General features: G+C 41.1%; 1 protein-coding gene and 1 long non-coding RNA gene across 2 annotated transcripts in view; one reads left to right on the top strand and one right to left on the bottom strand.

Annotated features, from left to right (window-relative positions):
- Positions 1-534, bottom strand: part of LOC132345774 (uncharacterized) — a 21,194-nt gene extending 20,660 nt beyond the window's left edge. The window contains exon 1 of the long non-coding RNA XR_009495321.1: positions 194-534. This is a non-coding gene — a long non-coding RNA (uncharacterized lncRNA). The remainder of the gene's footprint in view (positions 1-193) is intronic.
- SLC36A3 (solute carrier family 36 member 3) overlaps positions 1-20,005 on the top strand; it is a 23,906-nt gene extending 3,901 nt beyond the window's left edge. The window contains exons 3-10 of the mRNA XM_024995262.2: positions 2,177-2,265; positions 4,800-4,895; positions 9,281-9,365; positions 10,284-10,502; positions 12,422-12,520; positions 12,855-13,021; positions 17,162-17,331; positions 18,565-20,005. Coding sequence (XP_024851030.1) covers positions 2,177-2,265; positions 4,800-4,895; positions 9,281-9,365; positions 10,284-10,502; positions 12,422-12,520; positions 12,855-13,021; positions 17,162-17,331; positions 18,565-18,833 — 1,194 coding nt within the window. The 3' untranslated portion in view covers positions 18,834-20,005. The remainder of the gene's footprint in view (positions 1-2,176; positions 2,266-4,799; positions 4,896-9,280; positions 9,366-10,283; positions 10,503-12,421; positions 12,521-12,854; positions 13,022-17,161; positions 17,332-18,564) is intronic.

Below are 20,005 nucleotides of genomic sequence, written 5' to 3'. Positions count from 1 at the left end.
CTGTAAAATTTTAAAAATCCTGATTCTTTGTTTCCCTTTCTGAAGTCCTCTGAAATCCCCTTCCTCTGTCTCCTATTAAAATTCCTTCATCTTGTGTTTTTCTAGAACTTATAGCTATATAACCTGGAATTCTTACAGCACTTACAAAGATGGAACGTGCTCATTTTTTTACATTCCCAGCTTCCTCACTTACCTGAAATCTCTGAGGGCAGGAACTCTCTGATTCATCTTTACACCCTCCTTTACACAGTACCTGCTTGTAGATACTGGCACGCTGAAGGTTCCAGTTTGTTCTACAGAGTTGAATAGATAGATGATTTCAATTTAGTTGAAGCAAATTTCTCCTTCTCTCCAAGCCTGTAAATGGCCCTCGTGTCTAAAAAAGTCACATTGAGACCCTGGCTTCTGACATGACTTCCAATCTGTATCAGTTCCAACAGAGATGGGACCTTTCCCCCTTTAGAATTCTCAGGGTTCTAGAACTTTTGAAGAACATTATTAGCACATGGCCTTCAGCCAGGCTCTCTTTGCCGGTGCAGTCTTTGCATTTTAAGACAACTCCTTTATCCTTTGATTTTTGCTTCCTAAGAGTTATTAGGTGATTTATTTATCCTCCAAGTCCCATCAGAACCTCTAATCATGATTCATTTGAGAAATATATATTGAGCATCTGTTATTCTTAAGCTCTGGCAATATAGATGTATGCAAGACCAAAAAACAGTCTTCTGCTATATGGAGGCTACATTCCGGTGAACTCTAGCGGTGCTCTTCATCTCTCATTTGTTTCCTCATGATGCTGTTAGTATAGGTCACATCTATAAAGTCACAGGTGTCCAACACAAAGAGGGTGAGAGAGTCCCTCTTTGCTCTCTGCCCTGTGGTCACACTTGGGGGATAAGGATTAATAATGAGGCCTGCTTGGACTCCCCTGGTGCTCCAGTGGTTAAGACTCTATGCTTCTACACTGTAGGGGGCACAGGTTTGATCCCTGGTCAGGGAACTAAGATCCCACACGCAGCATGGCCAAAATGTAATAATAATGAGCCCTACTTTTTAATCTTGTGTGTCTGGGCCACCAGGGAAGCCCTACTTTATAATTTCATCACATATTTAAAAAATGGAGACCATGTGAGGAGAAGACTTGTTCATTAGCTTGATTCTAGTAATCATTTCTGTGTGTATAGCTATACATATATATCAAATCATGTTGTTCACTTTAAGTACATACAATTTTTAGTTAAAAAAAAAATAAAACGGAAAGACTTCCCTGGTGGTCCATTGGCTAAGACTCTGCACTCCCAATGCAGGGGCCCAGGTTCAGTCCTGTTTGGGAAACCAGATCCCACGTGCAGCAACTGAGAGTTTGTATGCCACAACTAGGACCTGGAGCAGCCAAATAAATAAATAAATATAAATACTTTAAAAATATGCAAGAGACACAGGTTCGATCCCTGGGTCAGGAAGATCTCCTGGAGAAGGAAATGGCAACCCACTCTAGTGTTCTTGCCTGGAGAATCCCATGGACAGAGGACCCTGGCAAGTTACAGTTCATGAGGTTGCACAGAGCTCAACACAACTGAGTGACTAATATACCCTAAGACATTTACAATGTCTAGAGCCACTCTTGGTTGTCACAAATTGGGATAGAGAGAGGGGGAATGCTTCTGAAATCCAGTGAGTAGAGGCCAGAGACGTTGCTAAATAACCCACAATGTACAGGACAGCGCCCTGCAACAGAAACATCAGCTGGCCCAAAATGTCAATAGTGCCTCTTTTGATAACCCCGTACTAGAAGAAGAAAACTAATCCTTTAGAAGAACGTTGGTCTTCAAGCATCTTGGAGGAGGTAAGGGCTGGGATATGAAAAAGAATGAGGGTTCTCAAGTGGAACTAAAGGCAGATGAGGAAAGACATGGGCTGTCTGGGAGGTAATGAGCTCTTTGTTATCAGAAGTATTCTAGCACAGGTTGGACAGCCACTTTGCAGTGATGCTAAGAAAAGCATTCAAGCCAGAGCATCTAGGGGTACAAGGACATTCAGGCAGGGGCTATCATCCTAGGGTTCTCATCCAAAAATCTCCATTATAAGAGGGACCCCAGCACCTAAGCAGGGAGAGGGCCAGGTGTGGGAGCATCCATTTGTAATTCACTGTGCCCACCTCTCCATTCCCCTCCAGGTCGGTCCTTTCAGCCTGCTGGCCATCGGGATCCTCACCGTGCATTGCATGGTCATCCTGTTGAATTGTGCTCATCACCTAAGTCAGAGGTGAGAGTTCTGCTTCTCTGTCTCTATCATCTCTCTCACCAAATGGCACCAGGTTCCAACTGAGGGTGTGCTAAGTTTCCCGGGATCACTGACCCAATTCCCAATTAGCTGGCCACTTCTCCAGGCCACCACCCTGCTGCTCTGAGGCAGTGAAGGGAGTGATTAAAATCCTACTGGAAACTCCAGGTTCCAGGCACAGCTCTGCTGCTGACTAGTTGGAGCACTTTGCCAAGCTCCTATGAGCCCAAGTATCCATTCCTAGAAAGATCAGAAGTAATAAGAAATGCAAATTTGCTCTATACACACCTATGTGTATTCAAGATACTTCCTCTTAATCTCTCCACCTCTTATCTCCTGGTCCTCCCCCAGCTCCAATACACACACCTTGGAAGGGAAATTTATTCCAAGTAAGTCCTTTTTGGGACAATTTAGTAATAGTGAAAAAAAAAACATAGTTAGCAATGAGATGAATAATTCACAGTGATTTCAATCTCTAATAAAGCATATATACAACACAGTGTTTGTATAGTTAAAACTTTTAATGTAAAACAAAATTCCAGAAAAAAAGACAAATGCAGTGGAAGGCAAACAATGCTGAGAATTTCGTGTATATATAAACTAGCAACTCACAGTAATTAGCAATTCCTTACAGCCACAGCCTGGAGATTTTCTCTCCACAGGACTCAGCTACTCTCAAGGCAGGCAAATCTAAATATGTCCTCCTCATTGTGCAGAAAGGCCTTGTGAGTCAAAGCAGAGTTGTTAAATGAAGCTCCTCATAAAGTCAAATCATCATAACCCAAATTGGTGCATTTGGAATATGTATCAGTCACACCTAACTTGTGTAGTACTTTCCAGCTCATGAAACACTGTTAAGAGCATTTATGCATTTAGCAATTAAATTTATTGCACACTTACATTGTTCCAGGTACATAGCAAGAGTTTTGCAAGCCTTCTTTTATTTATTCCTTACAGTAAAATTTTATGGTAGGCACCATTATTCCCATTTTACACATGAGTAAACTGAGGCTTGGGAGAGTTAAATGCCTTGCTGAATGTCACACAGCCAGGAAGTGGCAGAGCTGGTATTCCAAGACCTGTCTGACTCTACCCCTTAACCTATCTGCAAATCTTTTTCTTCCCTCAAGCCTGCTGGGACCATTTTACCACCATACAGCCTTTTACTATATGTCATTTATTATAGCCTTTCCCTGACTTTTGTTTTTGTTGATTTGTTTTTTTCTTTTCTTTTTCTAATATAGGGTTACAGACTCATAGTAGTTTTTAGATATATTATGGAGGACTTCTACAGTTTTTTTGGCTTTTTGTTTTTAGCCAACGTTTAAAAACCTGGAGATTTCACATTAAAAAAAAAATCTACACCTTCTTGCCAGTTAGACATTCTGCTACCTCTGTGACTTTATTCCTGCATCATTCAGCTAGAGCCACATCCTGATCAACCCCTTTTGGAGAAGGACATGTACCAGAGCCTTGAACTCTGTCTCCACGATTCCCTGTTTTGTCTTACACCCAGTCATTCTCACCACAATACTGATAGCTTTCTGGTCCCCATTGCTTTTGAATTTGCAATCTTCAGACTAATATACTTGCCAGTCCTATGCAATGTAACCTCATCTGTATTTCAAATGCCAGACACATTGAATAATAATAAAAACAGAAGCATCGTGCCATGTTCCCAGTGCATCACCATATCCATCTCTCACTGTCTTCTCCCCAAAACCCAGACTGTATGTGAAGAAAAAAAACTGAAGCCCCAAAGTATAAAAAGACTTGCTCAAGGTCTCCTGGCCATCTGAGAGGGACGCGTTGATACTTAAACTCTGGTTTCCTGACAAGTCCGGGTCTCTTTCTCTCTCCAAGTTACTCCCCTCAGTCATGCAATTAACTCCAGGGACGCAGGCAACTTGCTTCCACTTGCTTTGTCAGCAGCGCTCCAGAGGGCCTCCGCCTCCCTTTGGAAAGGCTGCCTGGAGAAGGAGGGATGGGGGAAGAGGGATGGGCTAGAACTGGGGTGTCACATCTGACAGGGGTGCTGGGCAGGAGGCTAAAAATCACCTTTGCATGGAATCTGGTCCAGGGAAAGCATCTTAAATGTTCCAGCACCCTCAGAAGTGAAGAAGGGAATGTCAGTTCAGAAAAGGTAGACCCACTCTCTTGGCCACACTTACACCTCATTGCCCTCTCTCCCCTCCCCCTGACTAGGTCTGCACACCTCACAGCTCCCACGTCCTCACTGTCCTTGTTTTCTGACCTAATCAATTCCAAGCTACTGTCCACCTACATAATAATACTATCCACTTAAAAATTAGTGTTAATAAAGACGACTACAAAAAATAAGAGGCAGAATTCTAAAACTTTTAAAAGTGTACCATTATAAAATAACTCAATGATACCATTGCTGGAAAATTACCAAAATGTTCCATATTAATACATGAACATATAGTAATTACTCCCTTTGGGAATAAATTGTACTTAAAAAAAATTAAGGTATGCATTGTTTGTCTGTTCTTTAGGCTGCAGAAGACTTTTGTGAACTATGGAGAAGCCATGATGTACAGTCTCGAAACCTGCCCAAATGCCTGGCTGAGGACACACTCAGTGTGGGGAAGGTAGTAGTCCTAGACATCACAAATGAATGAATGAATGCGAGTCGCTCAGTCGTTTGACTCTTTGCAACCCCATAGACTGTACAATCCATGGAATTCTCCAGGCCAGAATACTAGAGTGGGTAAACTTTCCCTCCTCCAGGGGATCTTCCCAACCCAGGGATCGAACCCAGGTCTCTGGCATTGCAGGCGGATTCTTTACCAGCTGAGCCACAAGGGAAGCCCAGATATCACAGGAGTAATAGTAATAATAACAACAGCAGTGATAAAAATGCTCACCTGTTCTTCCTTTACTGCTAGTACATTGCATGGGCATGCTCAGTTGTGTCCAGCTTCTTTTTGACCCCATGGACTGTAGCCCACCAGGCTCCTCTGTCTATGGGATTTCCCCAGCAAGAATACTGGAATGTGTTGCCATTCCCTTCTCCAGGGGATCTTCCCAACCCAGGGATTAAACCTATGTCTCTTTCATCTCCTGCATTGTCAGATGGAGTCTTTACCACCACACCACATGAGTAACAAAAGTTTTAAGTGAACATGTTTTTATTGAAAACTATTGACCAATATAGAGAATCTCCTCTGATAGCTCCATCCCCCATCCTACTCTTCATTCAAGAAGTAATCTCTGGGACTTCCCTGGAGGTTCAATCTGCCAAGGGCCCAGGTTCAATCCCTGGTCAGGGAAGTAAGATCCCACAAGCTGTGCAGTGTGGCCAAAAATAAATAAATAAAATGAAGTCACTGATATATAGTTAATAAATATTCCTCTAGACTTTCTCTCTGCATGAACAGGATATATGTGTGTAAGTGGAAATATATATTTTGTATTTTCTTGTATATTAATTGGAGTATTTATTGGAAATTTGTTCTTTCATCTAACATTATGTCTCTAATTTCTTTCCACATTGGGACATACAAATTAACTTCATTGTTTTGTAAGTCTCACAATGTTCCCCATCCATATAGATGGATCCTGTGGTTTTATTTAATCCTCCTCCTAATAGTGAACATTACAATTTAGCTTGTTCACTGATTGGATAAAAACTCTATGGTATAAAAAATGCTTTCCTGTATCTGATCACCTCTGATCATTTCAATGACCTTGTGAGGTAGGTGGTGCATCTTTATTGGGAAGAAATACAGTGACCAAGGCTCACAGAGATAGAATAACATGTCTAGGATCAAAGACACAGATAGTGGAGAAGCAGAGTTTCAAGCAAGCACCTAACATGTTAGCCTTTCCCAACAGAGCCCTCAAGGAGTTGTCAGTCCCTCATCTGCCAAGATCCCTCCTGCAACTCCTCTCTCGAGAATGTCAGGAATCACTCTGATTGTCAGACGGGAGAGGCACGGGGCAGTAATAATGGAGATCTCACAACTGTCCATCCTTTCTCACCAAGTTATCAGCTTCTGATGACACCCTGAATAAAACTTTCAGGCAAGAAGGCTCCTTGAAGATCAGTATATCTATATCTATTCAAATGGAAGAAAATTAAGACCAGATAGAGTCATAAGTTTGGTTTAAGTTACCCAGGAATCTAATGGCAGAGCACAGACTGAAATCTAGAACATTCAGCTTTCACCCACTACACTATGCCATTTCTCTGGGGCAATGAGAAAGAATGCCAGTAACTGAGAAAGAATTAGGAAACTGTTTTATTTAAATCAATAATTTGTCATCTTTAGTGTGCTAAGAGATACCTGGGGAGTTTGATTAAAAATTATCTATTCCATGTAAGCAACTATCCTCATTGTGAAAGATCATTGGAAAATGATAAAGAAAGAATACACAGGCATCACCTGACCCCTTCTAGTCATCTCATGTTTGGACACTGGACAACCAGACACAGTGTGTCTTATAATAGGATTCAACAGGGAGTACAGAGAGCCACCTCTGAAATACCCTTGCCCGAAACAGAAAGGAAGAACCTCAATCTTATCAAACCACTAGATCTAATATCAGCTTATAGGAAATACAGGGGATAGAAGAACAAGGTAAATGACATTATGAATTCATCCACTGAATCTAGAAAGTTAAACATACTACAAGGAAATTTTCTGGCATCTTCAACACCAATCAAAAAAATTAAAATTCCAAGAGAAAAAAATAAACAAGGCAAGGGGAATATAGCAGATTAAAAAACTTGAGACATAATAACACAATGCAACGTAGAGACTTGTTTAGAAACCAACTCTGAAATGTTTTTGAAAAAAACTGGAAAAATTTGACTATGGTGGAATATTAAATGATATGAGAAATTATTGTGGGACTTCACTGGTGGTCCAGTAGCTTAGGCTCCACGCTCCCCATTCAGAGGATCCAGGTTCCATCCCTGGTCAGTTCGATCCCTAGATCAGATGTGGGATCTAGTTCCCACATGCCACGACTAAGATCGAAGATCCCTTATGCTGCAGCTAAGACCAGGTGCAGCCAAATAAATGAGTAAATATTTTTAAAAAGAAAGAAATTATTGTTAATTTTGTAAGGGGTGATTAAGGGCATGATGGTTATATTTTATTTAAATTCTTGACCATTAGAACTGCGTACTGAATTATTTACAGGTGGAATACTTCAAATACTTTAATTTGCTATATTCCCCTCACCTTGCTTATTTTTTTCCCTTAACTTCAAATACTCCAACAGAAGAAGCTTGTGTGCAGTGGGGGTGAAGGAATAGATGGAAGAAGATTGCCTAAAAGTTAATTGTTGAGGCTGGGATGAGCTCATGAGGAGTCATTGAATGATTATCATTGCTTTCTTGTATGCTTAAAAATCTTCATTATAAAGAGAAAAAAAAAATCTCCCTTCTGAAGTCTCACATGACACTGCCAAGCTTCTGACTCAATAGGCTGATATGAGAGCCAGGAATCACCAACCTCAGATGATTCTGATGCATTGGTTACTACAACCCAGTCTTGAAAAACATGGATCTAAACATTAGCACCTAAGTAGAGGAACATATTTTTGTTCTTTTGAAAAAAATGAATGGTGGGATAGAGAGGTTGGTGGGAGGGAGGCTTAAGAGGGAGGAGATATGTGTATACTTACAGTTGATTTATGATGTTACACATCGGAAACCAACACAGCATCGTTAAGCAATTATCCTCCAATTAAAAAGTTTTTTAAATGTAGAACTCTCAAAATGTTCTCACAAAAAAGTAAATAAATACATCTCCAAATTCAGGACAATTTAAGAATCCAGAAGAATAATGACAATAGCAGAATATAATAAATAAAGAATAGTTAATGTGAATTTATTGTGATAAAAAAGAGGAAGAGAATGCATTTTTCTTAGTTGCTAGCTAATCAACTTAGATAAAATGACAGAACACCTTGCAACCAACCAATGAAATAACTGATTCAGCAAAGATTATCAATGAATGTTAAAACCTTTGGCTTGAGGAAGACAGGCTCTTCATGCCATTTCATTGTTTTACCTACAGGTTGCAAAGCAGGAAATGTGTACTTATAATGGAGAGGCCTAGAATTCACATCACAGTAGAACCACAGGACATCCTGTGCCTCCCAATATGATGAAATATAAGTACAAAGTGTCACCTGTGTGGTAGGCTTGCTTTTCTGAATCACGAGGAAACAGTCATGTAAGTCCACACGGTGGGACATTCTACGAGACAGATGGCCTAGACTCTTCCCAAAAAGCCAATGTCACGGGAAACAAAAAGGGTAGATATGTATAGGGCTGCTCTACCTGAAAAGAAAGACTAGAAAAACATAGGCAAATGCAACATATGAAATGTAATTAGATCCTGAATCAAAGAAAGTTTAAAAACAGCTATAAAAGATACTTTGGAGAGAAATATTTGGGAATTCCCTGGCAGTCTGGTGGTTAGGATTCAGAGCTTTCACTCCTGAGGACCCAGGTTCAGTCCCTAGTCAGGGAACTAAGATCCCACAAGCCCAGCAGCACAGCAAAAAAAAAAAAAGAAGTAAAAATAAATAATAATAAAGTAAAACATAGACTATATATTTGAGGATATTGAAGTTGGATATCATAGTACTAAAGAAGGTATTACAGTCTTTGTTGACATGTTATAACATGTGCAGTTAATTTTAAAGTAGTTCTGAAAAATGCACACACACACACGTGTGTGTGTGTGTATGTGTGTATGGATGAACACTTTCTTCCATCTATACATAATGCAGTTAGACCTAAAAGTTAAGAATTAGTATTTCTAGTGAAAGGATATATGATGCTAATTATACTTGTCTTTCAACTTCTACTGTGGACTTGAAATTTAAACTTGAAAGTTAAAAAATGGGGAAATAGTAAAAATAATAACAAAAGAAATAATTGTCTCAAAAATAAAAATAAATGCATTAAAAATAATTCATTTCTCCTCTGTCTGCCTCTTCTTTTCTTTCTCAGGTACACTGTCAGCTTCTTATTAATCACCACCCAACTGGGCTTCTGCAGTGTTTATTTTATGTTTATGGCAGACAATTTACAACAGGTAAAGAGGTCTCTTCTGGGCAGAGTTGGGGAAAGCAGACCTCTTGCTGCTAGGGTCGCATTAGCAAAAGTAAAGCTTTTGGATCATGGTAGGAGAGGCTTTATTTCTACTCCCTAATCAGGCTTTGGTTGGGAGTTCTTTCTCTCCTGGAAATCACTCTTTAAACAGATCATAGGGAAGCCAAAGCAACATCTGAGGAATGCAGCCAGGATGGCTTACAGTCATGTCCAATTAGAAATAATTGAGAATTTTTAGCCTGAAATTGTTGATGAGATTTTCTTTAGGTATCTCAAGGTTGTCATGTAGAAGATAACTAAAGCAAACAAGTTGCAATCTTGCCCTCATTGCATTCCTAACAGGCATTACAAGTCAATCATAGCATTCTTTCTTGGCTTCATGAAACAGAAGTAGTATACTTGTTTTTGTGCGTTCAAATAGTCAAAACTATGACAAGCGTTATGGATAGAATATTCAAGCAGACAGATTTTGCTCAAATTCTAGCTTTCTAACTTTTAGGACTATCTAAAGTTGAAGAAGGTACTCCTGTGTAATCATTTCCTGTTCTCTGGATATATGAAAGAGAACTATTTGGTACATAAGAAGAGGTTGGGCTAGATGACAGAATGATGCTTCAGCCTTGAGATTTGATGATTCTAAAGGTTTCCGGTTGTCACAATCATGGGTACTACAATTTAGGATTACCAAATGTAACAAATAAAAGTATAGGAAACCCAATTAAGTTTCAATTTCAGATAAGCAGCAATTTGTTTTTACTACAAGTGTATCTTTGTATAATATTTGGGACATACTTTTACTAAAAAGTTATCTGTTAATTATCTGAAATTGAAACTTACTCTGGGTTTCCTTTGTTAATGTAGCAACTGTAATTATACTGCCTTTCATTGTGCTTCACATCAGATGGTGGAAGAAGTCCACGTGACCTCCAAAACCTGCGAACCCAGGAAGATCCTGGTGCTGACCCCCAACGTGGACATTCGGTTCTACATGCTGACGATCCTTCCCTTCCTGATCCTGCTGGTGTTTATCCAGAACCTCAGGGTGCTGTCCATCTTCTCCACGCTGGCCAACATCACCACCCTGGGCAGCATGGCTCTGATCTTTCAGTATATCATGCAGGTCTGTGCCCAAAACCACTGCAGAAGGGTCAAGGTCCAGGGCTTCTGAGACACTGTCATTATGGGCAGATGAGAGCGAGAAAGGTGACCTCCTGCTCAAGTGATGTCTGTGAACTCTTTTGCCCCACAGGCTATAAAAGCTACTCACCATCATCATCATTGTCGTCATCACATTAGATAGCAATGGGTCTTTTAACAAATAGTTATTGATACCTTCTGTGATCCACTCCAGTACTATTGCCTGGAAAATCCCATGGACAGAGGAGCCTGGTAGGTTGCAGTCCATGGGGTCGAAAAGAGTTGAACATGACTGAGTGACTTCACTTTCACTTTCTGTGATCCAAGCAATGTACAGGGGACAGGGGATTCAGTGATAAGTAAAACTGACAAGCTGTCTGCTCTCATGGAGGCTACAATCACTTGGGGAGATAAACCTCAGCCAAGTAACCAACGAAAATTGTAATAGTGATAGGTTGACAAGAGATATATGGATGATAAAGGAATTCAATTTACTTTGTGCCAATTTCTTTATGTTGATTAACTCACTAAATCTTCACAATGATGTTGTTATGGAAGTAGTGCTACTTTATCCCCAGTTCACAGACAAGGAAACTGATAAACAGTTTTTCCCCTAAATGCAGTCATTTTGCCTCATGCTTTGCTATCATTATAGGCCCTGAAATTCCCTATTACAGTTTCATTTCTTTGAAAGTCTCTGGGGTTGTATTAGTTCTCTGCTGCTGCTGTGACAAATGATCACAAATCTAGTAACTTAACACAGAATTATCTCAGAACTCTTGGGGTCTCACTGGGCAGGGCTGCATTTCTTTCTGGAAGCTTGTGGGGAGAATCTGTTTCTTTGCCCTTTCCAGCTTCTAGAAGCCGCCCTCAGGCCTTGGCTCATGGCCCACTTCCCTCTTCAAAGCCAGCAGTGTCGGGCCGTGTCTTTCTCATGCTTCCATCTCTCTGGTTCTCTCTCCTGATTCCCTCTTCCACTTTAAAAGATCCTTGTGATTACACCAAACCCACCCAGATAATCCAGGGTAATCTCCTACTAAATTTAGTTGATTAGCTACCTTAATTCAGTCTAGAAACTTAATTCTCCCATGCCAAGTAATGTAACATACTCAAGGTTCCAGGGATTATGATGTGGACATTATTCTGCCCACAGGAATCTTATTAAAATAATCATTCCTTCTAGATCAGTGGTAGCTGCTTTGCCAATACTTCACAGCTCTGAGAGAAGTGATGGGAAAGAGGTATTAGAGAACTGGAAAACACAAGACCTGAATTCATATCTGGACTGTGCCACTGACTAGTAGAGTGGCCTTGGGCAATTCCTTCTCCTCCCTGGGTTCCTTTTTCCATGTAAAGATGTGGTAAATCAAAATTAAACATATATAATGTATTCCTTGGAAAGGAATAAAATTCTGATCCATGTTACAACATGGATGAACCTTGAGGACACTATGCTTAGTGAAATAAGTCAACCACAAAAAGAGAAGTATTATATAAGTTCACTTATATGAGGTACCTAGAACAATCAAATTTATAGAGACAGAAAGTCAAATAGGCATTTCCAGGGGGGCTGGGTAACAGGGAGTTATTATTTACTGGGTGCACAGCTTCAGCTGGGAATGATGATAATGTTCTGGAGATGAAATTGGTGATGATTGTACAACAATGTGAATGTTCTTAATGCCACTGAATTGTACACTCAAGATGTTTAAAATGGTAAATCGTATGCTATGTGTAAAAGAAGTAACTTTTTTAAAAGTTGAGAAGGCTGACTCAGCTTTAGATGTCTAATGGGTGCTTCTAATACTGTCCCTGCTGACGTCAGGCAAGCCTACCTCTCTACCAGATTTGGGGTGACTTATATGCCTTGGAAAAAACCAATGCCCTTCTTCTTCCTTTTAGGAGATTCCAGATCCCAGGAACCTACCCTTGATGGCAAGCTGGAAGACCTTCTTATTGTTCTTCGGTACAGCCATCTTCACATTTGAAGGCGTCGGCATGGTAAGATGGGTGTGGAGTTTGAGAGTCCTCAGTTCTCTCTATGGAAGCCAGTCTTTGTTCCAGGTATCTAAATAGTAGTACTTATGAAAAGTGCAGAATATGATCTCGTGGAAGAAGGGAAAGTCAGTCCGCATTTGCAGGATGCCGCCTGCTCTGCACACCACACCAAGCCTTGAAGATGAGGCCCTCTTGGCTATAGAAAATGTGGGAGGAGATGAAAGGGCATGTGGACCCTTCCTGACTCTGGGCCACCTGGAGAAGGAGGTCCAACCTTGAGAGGAAACCTGCTTTCTCTCCTTCTACCTTTTCTTTCTTAACCTCCTTTCACCTCCAGGTTCTACCTCTCAAAAACCAGATGAAGCATCCACAGCAGTTTTCCTTTGTTCTGTACTGGGGGATGTCCCTTGTCATCGTCCTCTACATCTGCCTGGGGACACTGGGCTACATGAAGTTTGGGTCGAACACCCAGGCCAGCATCACCCTCAACTTGCCCAATTGCTGGTATGTCCCTGCCCATCTGGGACTCGGGGGAAGAGGAGGGGAGTCACAGAGTCTGAGCCTCAGCAGCAGAATGGGGCATCCTTGATTCATTATCAACAACAAAATATTGACTGCTAGTATCTGTGTTATAATAACAAGTACATTTAATAATCCAGGCATTGTGTATCATCTCATTTAATTCTCTCAACAGCCCTATGGGTTAGCATTATTATTATCAACTCCATTGAATTAGATGAGGAAGTTGATATGTGAAAAGGCTGTAAGTAACTTTCCCATTTCGTGTTGTTCATGAAAAGTTGAAACTGAATTCTGTCTGACTCTGTGGTTCAAAGGCTTTCAAACAGCAATGATCTGGGAGAGCTTAGGGAACAGAAACAGCAACAACAAAAAGTATAACTCTGAAGTAGTGCCTGAGGGTCCTGTGTATGGACAGCTACTCAGGTCCCCAGTTCCAGAAATGGGCCTAGACTGCCATCGCTGTGCCCCACCTGGAACTTTGACTGAAGTTCTTGCATTAATCATTCATTCATTTACTCATTCATTCATTCATCCAGGAAACATCTGGGGCACTGCCATATAGCGTTCATCGAGTATTAGCCATTGCCCTTATTCTGGCAGTAGTACGTGCAGAATGACTAAGCTGCCAGTAGAACCAAGAGCACAGATTCTGCATCTGAGCAATGGGATTTGACCCTGGTTCTCATGTGACCTTGGACAAGCTACCTAGTCTTGCAGACCTCATTTCCATCCTCAGTAAAATAAGGATAATACTCTTGCCTATTTGTATCAGTCATGATTGGTTATGCTCTGGTAATAAACAAAATAAGCCACTCCAGAATCTCAGTGGCTGAACACACACAAATGTTTAATTGTATGCTCATGCTACATGTCCATTATGGGATGGCTGGGGCTCAGCTCTGCACCATACCAACTTCCAAGACCCAGACTGATCAGCCAGCCACCCCTGAAACTTCGTTGGTTGCCATGGCAAAGAGCACATTGAATCACACCCATCACCATGAAGGCCCTAAAATTTCTCTAGGAAGTAACCTGTCTCTTCTGTTCACACTTCATCAATCAAAGCAAGTGACCATGGCTCACTGCAGAGGACACGGAAGTGAAATTCTGCCACATGTCTGGAAGACTCGGAGGTATTTGCTGAGCAGCTGAGCAGCACAAATGACTGCCACACTGTCTCTTAGGGAGTGACTGTGAGGGCAAATTGGCTTCAAATACATAAAACGCTTAGAAAAGTGTCTGGTATGCAGTAAGTGCTCACTGAGTACTAGCTATTATCATTGTTAGTCTCCCCCACAGCCTTGGTCTTTTGGAAGTCAGTAGAATGCGGGAGGCAGTGGGGGGCGGGGATGGGGGCGGGTTGGAGGGGAGGGAGGGTGGGGGGGTCGGGGAGGAGGGTGTTCATTTCCCATGAAGCCACAGCTATACCATGAGAAAAATATCACCAGTCCTACCCATTTCACTGTGTTGTGGTAATGACCGGATGAGATAATTAATGTGGAATTTCCTTGAAATTGTGACTTATTTTATACCAGTAAGATATCAACATAATATGCTGTTCTTATTCTGGGGAATTCGGGTTGCCACTACCTTGGGCAGGGCACTTTCCTTCTGCGATATCAGCTGGAAAAAATGGGCATCAGGTGCCATAAGGACCTCACACCTTCTCTGAGCCTGGCTGGTGATGAAATTCTCCAGAAGAGCCTTAAAGAAGGAATAAGCAAAAGACCAAGAAGAAATGGGTGTGAACAAATAGTTCGCAGGCAAATTAAAACAAAAATGACAATTTATATATTTGAAAAATTGCTCTGTCTCACTCCTAATAATAGAAATGTCAGTTTTACAAAACACAGTGGCACAAACCAGCATGTGGTCACACACTGTGTTTTTCCAAGGATGGAGCACTCCACTGTACTCGGACAACAAATGAGCAATATGTCAAGAGCTATCAAAATTGTATTTTTTATTTCTTTTTATTGAGGTATAGTTGATGTACAATGTTACATAGGTTTCCAGTGTATAACACAGTGAGTCAATTTTTATTAATAAATGGTATGTTCCATTTATAGTTATTATATAATATTGGCTATATTCCCTGTGTTGTACCATATATTCTGCAGCTCACTTATTTTATACACAGTAGTTTGTACCTGTTAGTTCCCTACAACTATCTCGCCCTTCCCTCCACCCCTCTCCTCACTGGTAACCACTAGTTGGTTCTCTCTATCTGTGAATGTGCTTCTTCTTTGTTATATTCACTAGTTATTTTTTTTATTCCACATATAAGTGATGCTATACAGTATTTGTCTTTGTCTAACTTACTTCACTTTAGCGTAATACCCTCCAAGTTCATCCACACCGTTGCAAATGGCAAAATTTCATTCTTCTTTATGGCTGAGTAGCATTCCATTATGGGCTTCCCTGGTAGCTCAGCTGGTAAAGAATCCACCTGCAATGCAGGAGGCCCTGGATGGATTCCTGGGTCAGAAGATCCCCTGGAGAACATATAAGATACCCACTCCAGTATTTTTGGGCTTCCCTGGTGCCTCAGATCCACCTGCAGTGCAAGAGACCTGGATTCAATCCTTGGTTTGGGAAGATCCACTGTAGGAGAGCATGGCAACCCACTCCAGTATTCTTTTCTGGAGAATCCCATGTACAGAGGTGCCTGACAGGCTACAGTCCATGGGGTCACAAAGAGTCAGACACGACTGAGCAGCTAAGCACAGCACAGCATTCCATTGTATACATAAACCATGTCTTCTGTATCTTTTCATCTGGTGCTTCCATATCTTGGCAATTGTAAATAATGCTGTGATGAACATAGGGGTTTCCCTTGTGGCTCAGCTGGTAAAGAATCTTCCAGCAATGCAAGAGACCTGGGTTTGATCCCTGGTTTGGGAAGGGAAAGGCTACCCACTCCAGTATTCTGGCCTGTATAGTCCGTGGGGTTGCAGAGAGTTGGACACGACTGAGCAACTTTCACACAAACATGGGAGTGCATGTATCTTTTTGAATCAGAGTTTTAATATTTTTCAGTTACATACCCAGGAGTGGAATTACTGAGTCATATGGTAGTTCTGTTTTTAGTTTTTTGAGGAACCGGTATACTGTTTTCCACAGTAGCCGCACCAATTTACAACAGTGTGTGAGGGTTCCCTTTAATGAGAGTTATCAAAATGTGAAATCACATATACTTTTACTCAGCATTTTTACATCTGGGGTTGTATACTATATGTGCATAGGTATATGTACAAGCATATTCTTTGCTGCATTGTTTACTGACAGAAGACTAGGAATAATCTAAATGTCTATTAATTGGGGAGCAGTTAAAGATTATAAAAATAGATAACTAGCAAGAACTTGCTTTATCGCACAGAGAACGCAATTCAGTACTCTGTAATGGCCTATATGGGAAAAGAATCTTAAAAAAAAGAGGGTGTGTGTGTGTGTGTATATATATATATATATATATATATATACACACCTGATCCACTTTGCTATATACCTGAAACTAAAACAACATTGTAAATCAACTACACTCCAATAAAAATATCTTTAAAATTAAACAAATCATAGTATATCCATGCAATTGGAATATCAGCAGCTATTAAATAGAAGAGCCAGATCTATGTGTACTGATGGGGAACAATATCTAAGAAATATTTAATGAACAAAAATCAGTGGTACGTAAAGGGTGCTTCTGGATGTGTACCTACAGTCTGTACAAATTTGTGTCTACAGTATTTCTGGAGGGCCTTCAAGAAAAGTTAGAGGAGTTGCTTGTGGAAGGAGGCACTGGAGACTGGAAATCAAAGGTGGGAGGGAATATAATCTTTGTACTGTGAACTTTACTCTATGCAGATATACCTTTAAAAAAAAAACAAACAGAAGGAGAAAGAAGGCACAGATTCCTGAGCTACAAGCCTATTAAATGAGAATCTCCAAGAATGTGCACTTTTAATAAACTTCCCAAGTGGCTCTAATGACGTCAGGCTGAGTCAGTGGAAGTTAGGTAGTGATATAACTTAACAATCCCAGCTTCCAAGCAGTGAGCAAATCCTGCATGGCCCTGCCCTGGAGCCACATCAAATTTCATGTGCTGTCCCTCTCTCTCTACAGGTTGTACCAGTCAGTCAAGCTGATGTACTCCATCGGCATCTTCTTCACCTATGCCCTCCAGTTCCACGTCCCAGCTGAGATCATCATCCCCGTCATCATCTCCCAGGTGTCAGAGACCTGGGCGCTGTTTGCAGACCTGTCTGTCCGCACAGCCTTGGTCTGTCTGACCTGTGAGTAGGACGAAAGGGCTCTCTTTGCCCAGTGCTGTGGCTCGCAGCCACACTGACAGCTACCCCACTATCGCTGGCTCGGCCACCAGCCAAGCAACATGTTTTACCTCCCTGAGCCTCAAGTTTCCAGCTGAAAAATGGGTTAACAGAACTGTCACAGAGTAAATGTTACAGTAATCTCTACTATCTACACATAGAATACATTGGCTGGTTTGTGGGAGAAAGAAGTGTCATTTATTCATTCCTATATGCCTCCTATATGTCAGGCACAACACTGAGATTATGTAATACTCAGGACAGCCTAACTATGTAATATTACCAGCTGAAGGAACTGTGACCCAGGAAATGAAGTAACATGCTCACATCATGTAGCTGCCAAGTGACACAGTTGAGATTTGATGCAGGTTGTGTGGCGCCAAAGCCTGTGTTTTCCACTGTGCCGTATTCCTTCCTATCAAAAATTAATGTGAAGTCCTCTTAAGGCGGTGTTTAACTATAGGAAGAACCTCAAAGAGCTGCTTTGTTAAATTCTTGGAAGTCATTTTCTCCTCCCTTCCCCCATCCCTCCCTTTCTTCCTTCTATTCATTCATTTCCTAGTTCATTTGATATCAGGTGCCATTGTAGATGTTTGGGAAACATTGTGAATAGGGCTGGGAAATGCTTTCTCTAAGAAAATTTAAAATGGTGGCCTGTGAGGAATGAAGGAAAGAACTAGGGAGGTTTTGCCTGGAGAAACAAAGGCTTGGGTAAACTCTGTATCTGTATCTCAAACAACTGTAGGATTGTTGTGCAAGAGAGAGAGTAAATTTCGTCTTAAAGTCTCCAGGACTCTGTTACAGTTGAGGGAATCCCGTCTCATTGGATTCTCGTCTCAGCTCTATGTGACCTTGGGCATGACCCATTCCCTCTAGAGTTCTAGACTTCCCCAACTCTGCAATGAGAAGATCATTACGGATGGGTGATAGAGAATCCTTATCAATAAATATTATATGCGGAAAAACTCAATAGATAAAGCATGAAAGGAGAGCATGTAAATTGGTGTTAAAACAAATGTGGAAGTCCAGAGCCACAGTGCTTGATCTGCTGCTCAAGTTCACAGTGAGCTGCTTTCCCACCTCTCCAGATGGTGTCTCAGGCGTCTGGGAATTATAAGGCTCCAAACAAATGGTTTGTTTCTGGGCTCCCTTCCTGAAGGAACATTCCATGATTCTAAGCCTCTTCTCCCCCCACAGGTGTCTCAGCCATCCTCATCCCCCGCCTGGACCTGGTCATCTCCCTGGTGGGCTCCGTGAGCAGCAGTGCCCTAGCCCTCATCATCCCTCCCTTCCTGGAGCTCATCACCTTTTACCCTGAAGACATGAACTGTATCACCATTGTGAAGGACATCATGATCAGCATTCTGGGCCTTTTGGGGTGTGTATTTGGAACATACCAAGCCCTCTATGAGTTGACCCAACCCATCAACCATTCTGTAGCCAACTCCACAGGTGTCTATGCATAATTATCTATTTTTATTCTGATAGTTCTCCCATATTCCCATTCCCAGTTTGACTTCTGTTGTGGATGTTATATACATTCATCAAACCCCAGCATCTCTATATTAATTAGTGGCTTCTTTATCTTTCCAAGAGAAATGTAGATGATACTAGTCAGTACTGGTACCTCTCAGGCTATGTCTTTTCTGGTTTGTGGATTTCTCTGGAGGCCTTTTGTACCTGTGAACCAAAACCACATTCAACCACTCATATTATCTGCCTCATTTAATGGGGAAAAGGATGCCATTTGCCCATGTCCTTGAAACAGACCAAGCACAAATATAAATGCAAAAGCAGTTATTCTCTCTATTCTGCCCTTGAAGTATCAGGTTTAGAAAAGTATGTTGGGTGAAGATGAGTTTCTATGGTTTCAGATATGGTTCTAAGTGAAGAGTCACAGAACAAAAATAGAACTTAGTAGTAATTTTGTCTAGCCATTGGCTCTGCCACTGATTTCCTGTGGGATCTTGAGCAAGTTTCTCCCCCTCTCCATCTCATTTTCACATTCTTTGAAATGAAGGATTGGACTGATTGGCTATTAAGGGCTCTTCCAGCTCTGACATTCTGAAAGAGAAAAAAAAAAAGAAAAGAAATGGGTTTATCCTTTAACCACATGTGTGAAAATTGAAGGGCTTTCCATCAGCAAGTTACCCTATTGCCCTGGAGATATGGGATCCCAGAAGTAATTTAAGGGATAAAAACATTTCTTAGCAATCTTTCATTACAAATGACTTTCCTACTTAGAAGGATATCAGCTCTTTCTCTCCCTCTTCCTCTCTCTCTCTGCACCCCTCTCCCTCCCGCCCCCATCCTACCTTCTCAGATACCTTAAGACCACTTAGAGCTGATTTAGGCTAAAGAGACTGAGCAGTTTGTGTGACGGAAAGGATTTCATCATGTGCAAGGACTACTGACCTTTTAAAAATAATACTTACTTTTGGTAAGGGTTTGGAAAAACAGACAATCTTGTATTCTGAAGATGGCAGAACACATTTTTATGACTTTTCTGGAGGGAAGTTTTACAGTATATATCTTAAAATGCATAGCCCTCTGACCCACTAATTTCACTTCCAGGGCTTTATCTTAAGAATCTTTTATGTCTTCAAAAATGTATGCATTAAAAAAATTTTTATATTTA

Source organism: Bos taurus, chromosome 7, assembly GCF_002263795.3.
Source record: "Bos taurus isolate L1 Dominette 01449 registration number 42190680 breed Hereford chromosome 7, ARS-UCD2.0, whole genome shotgun sequence".
Lineage (NCBI taxonomy): Eukaryota > Metazoa > Chordata > Mammalia > Artiodactyla > Bovidae > Bos > Bos taurus.
Note: the sequence above shows the minus strand (reverse complement) of the source record. Positions and strands in the feature narration are given on the sequence as shown.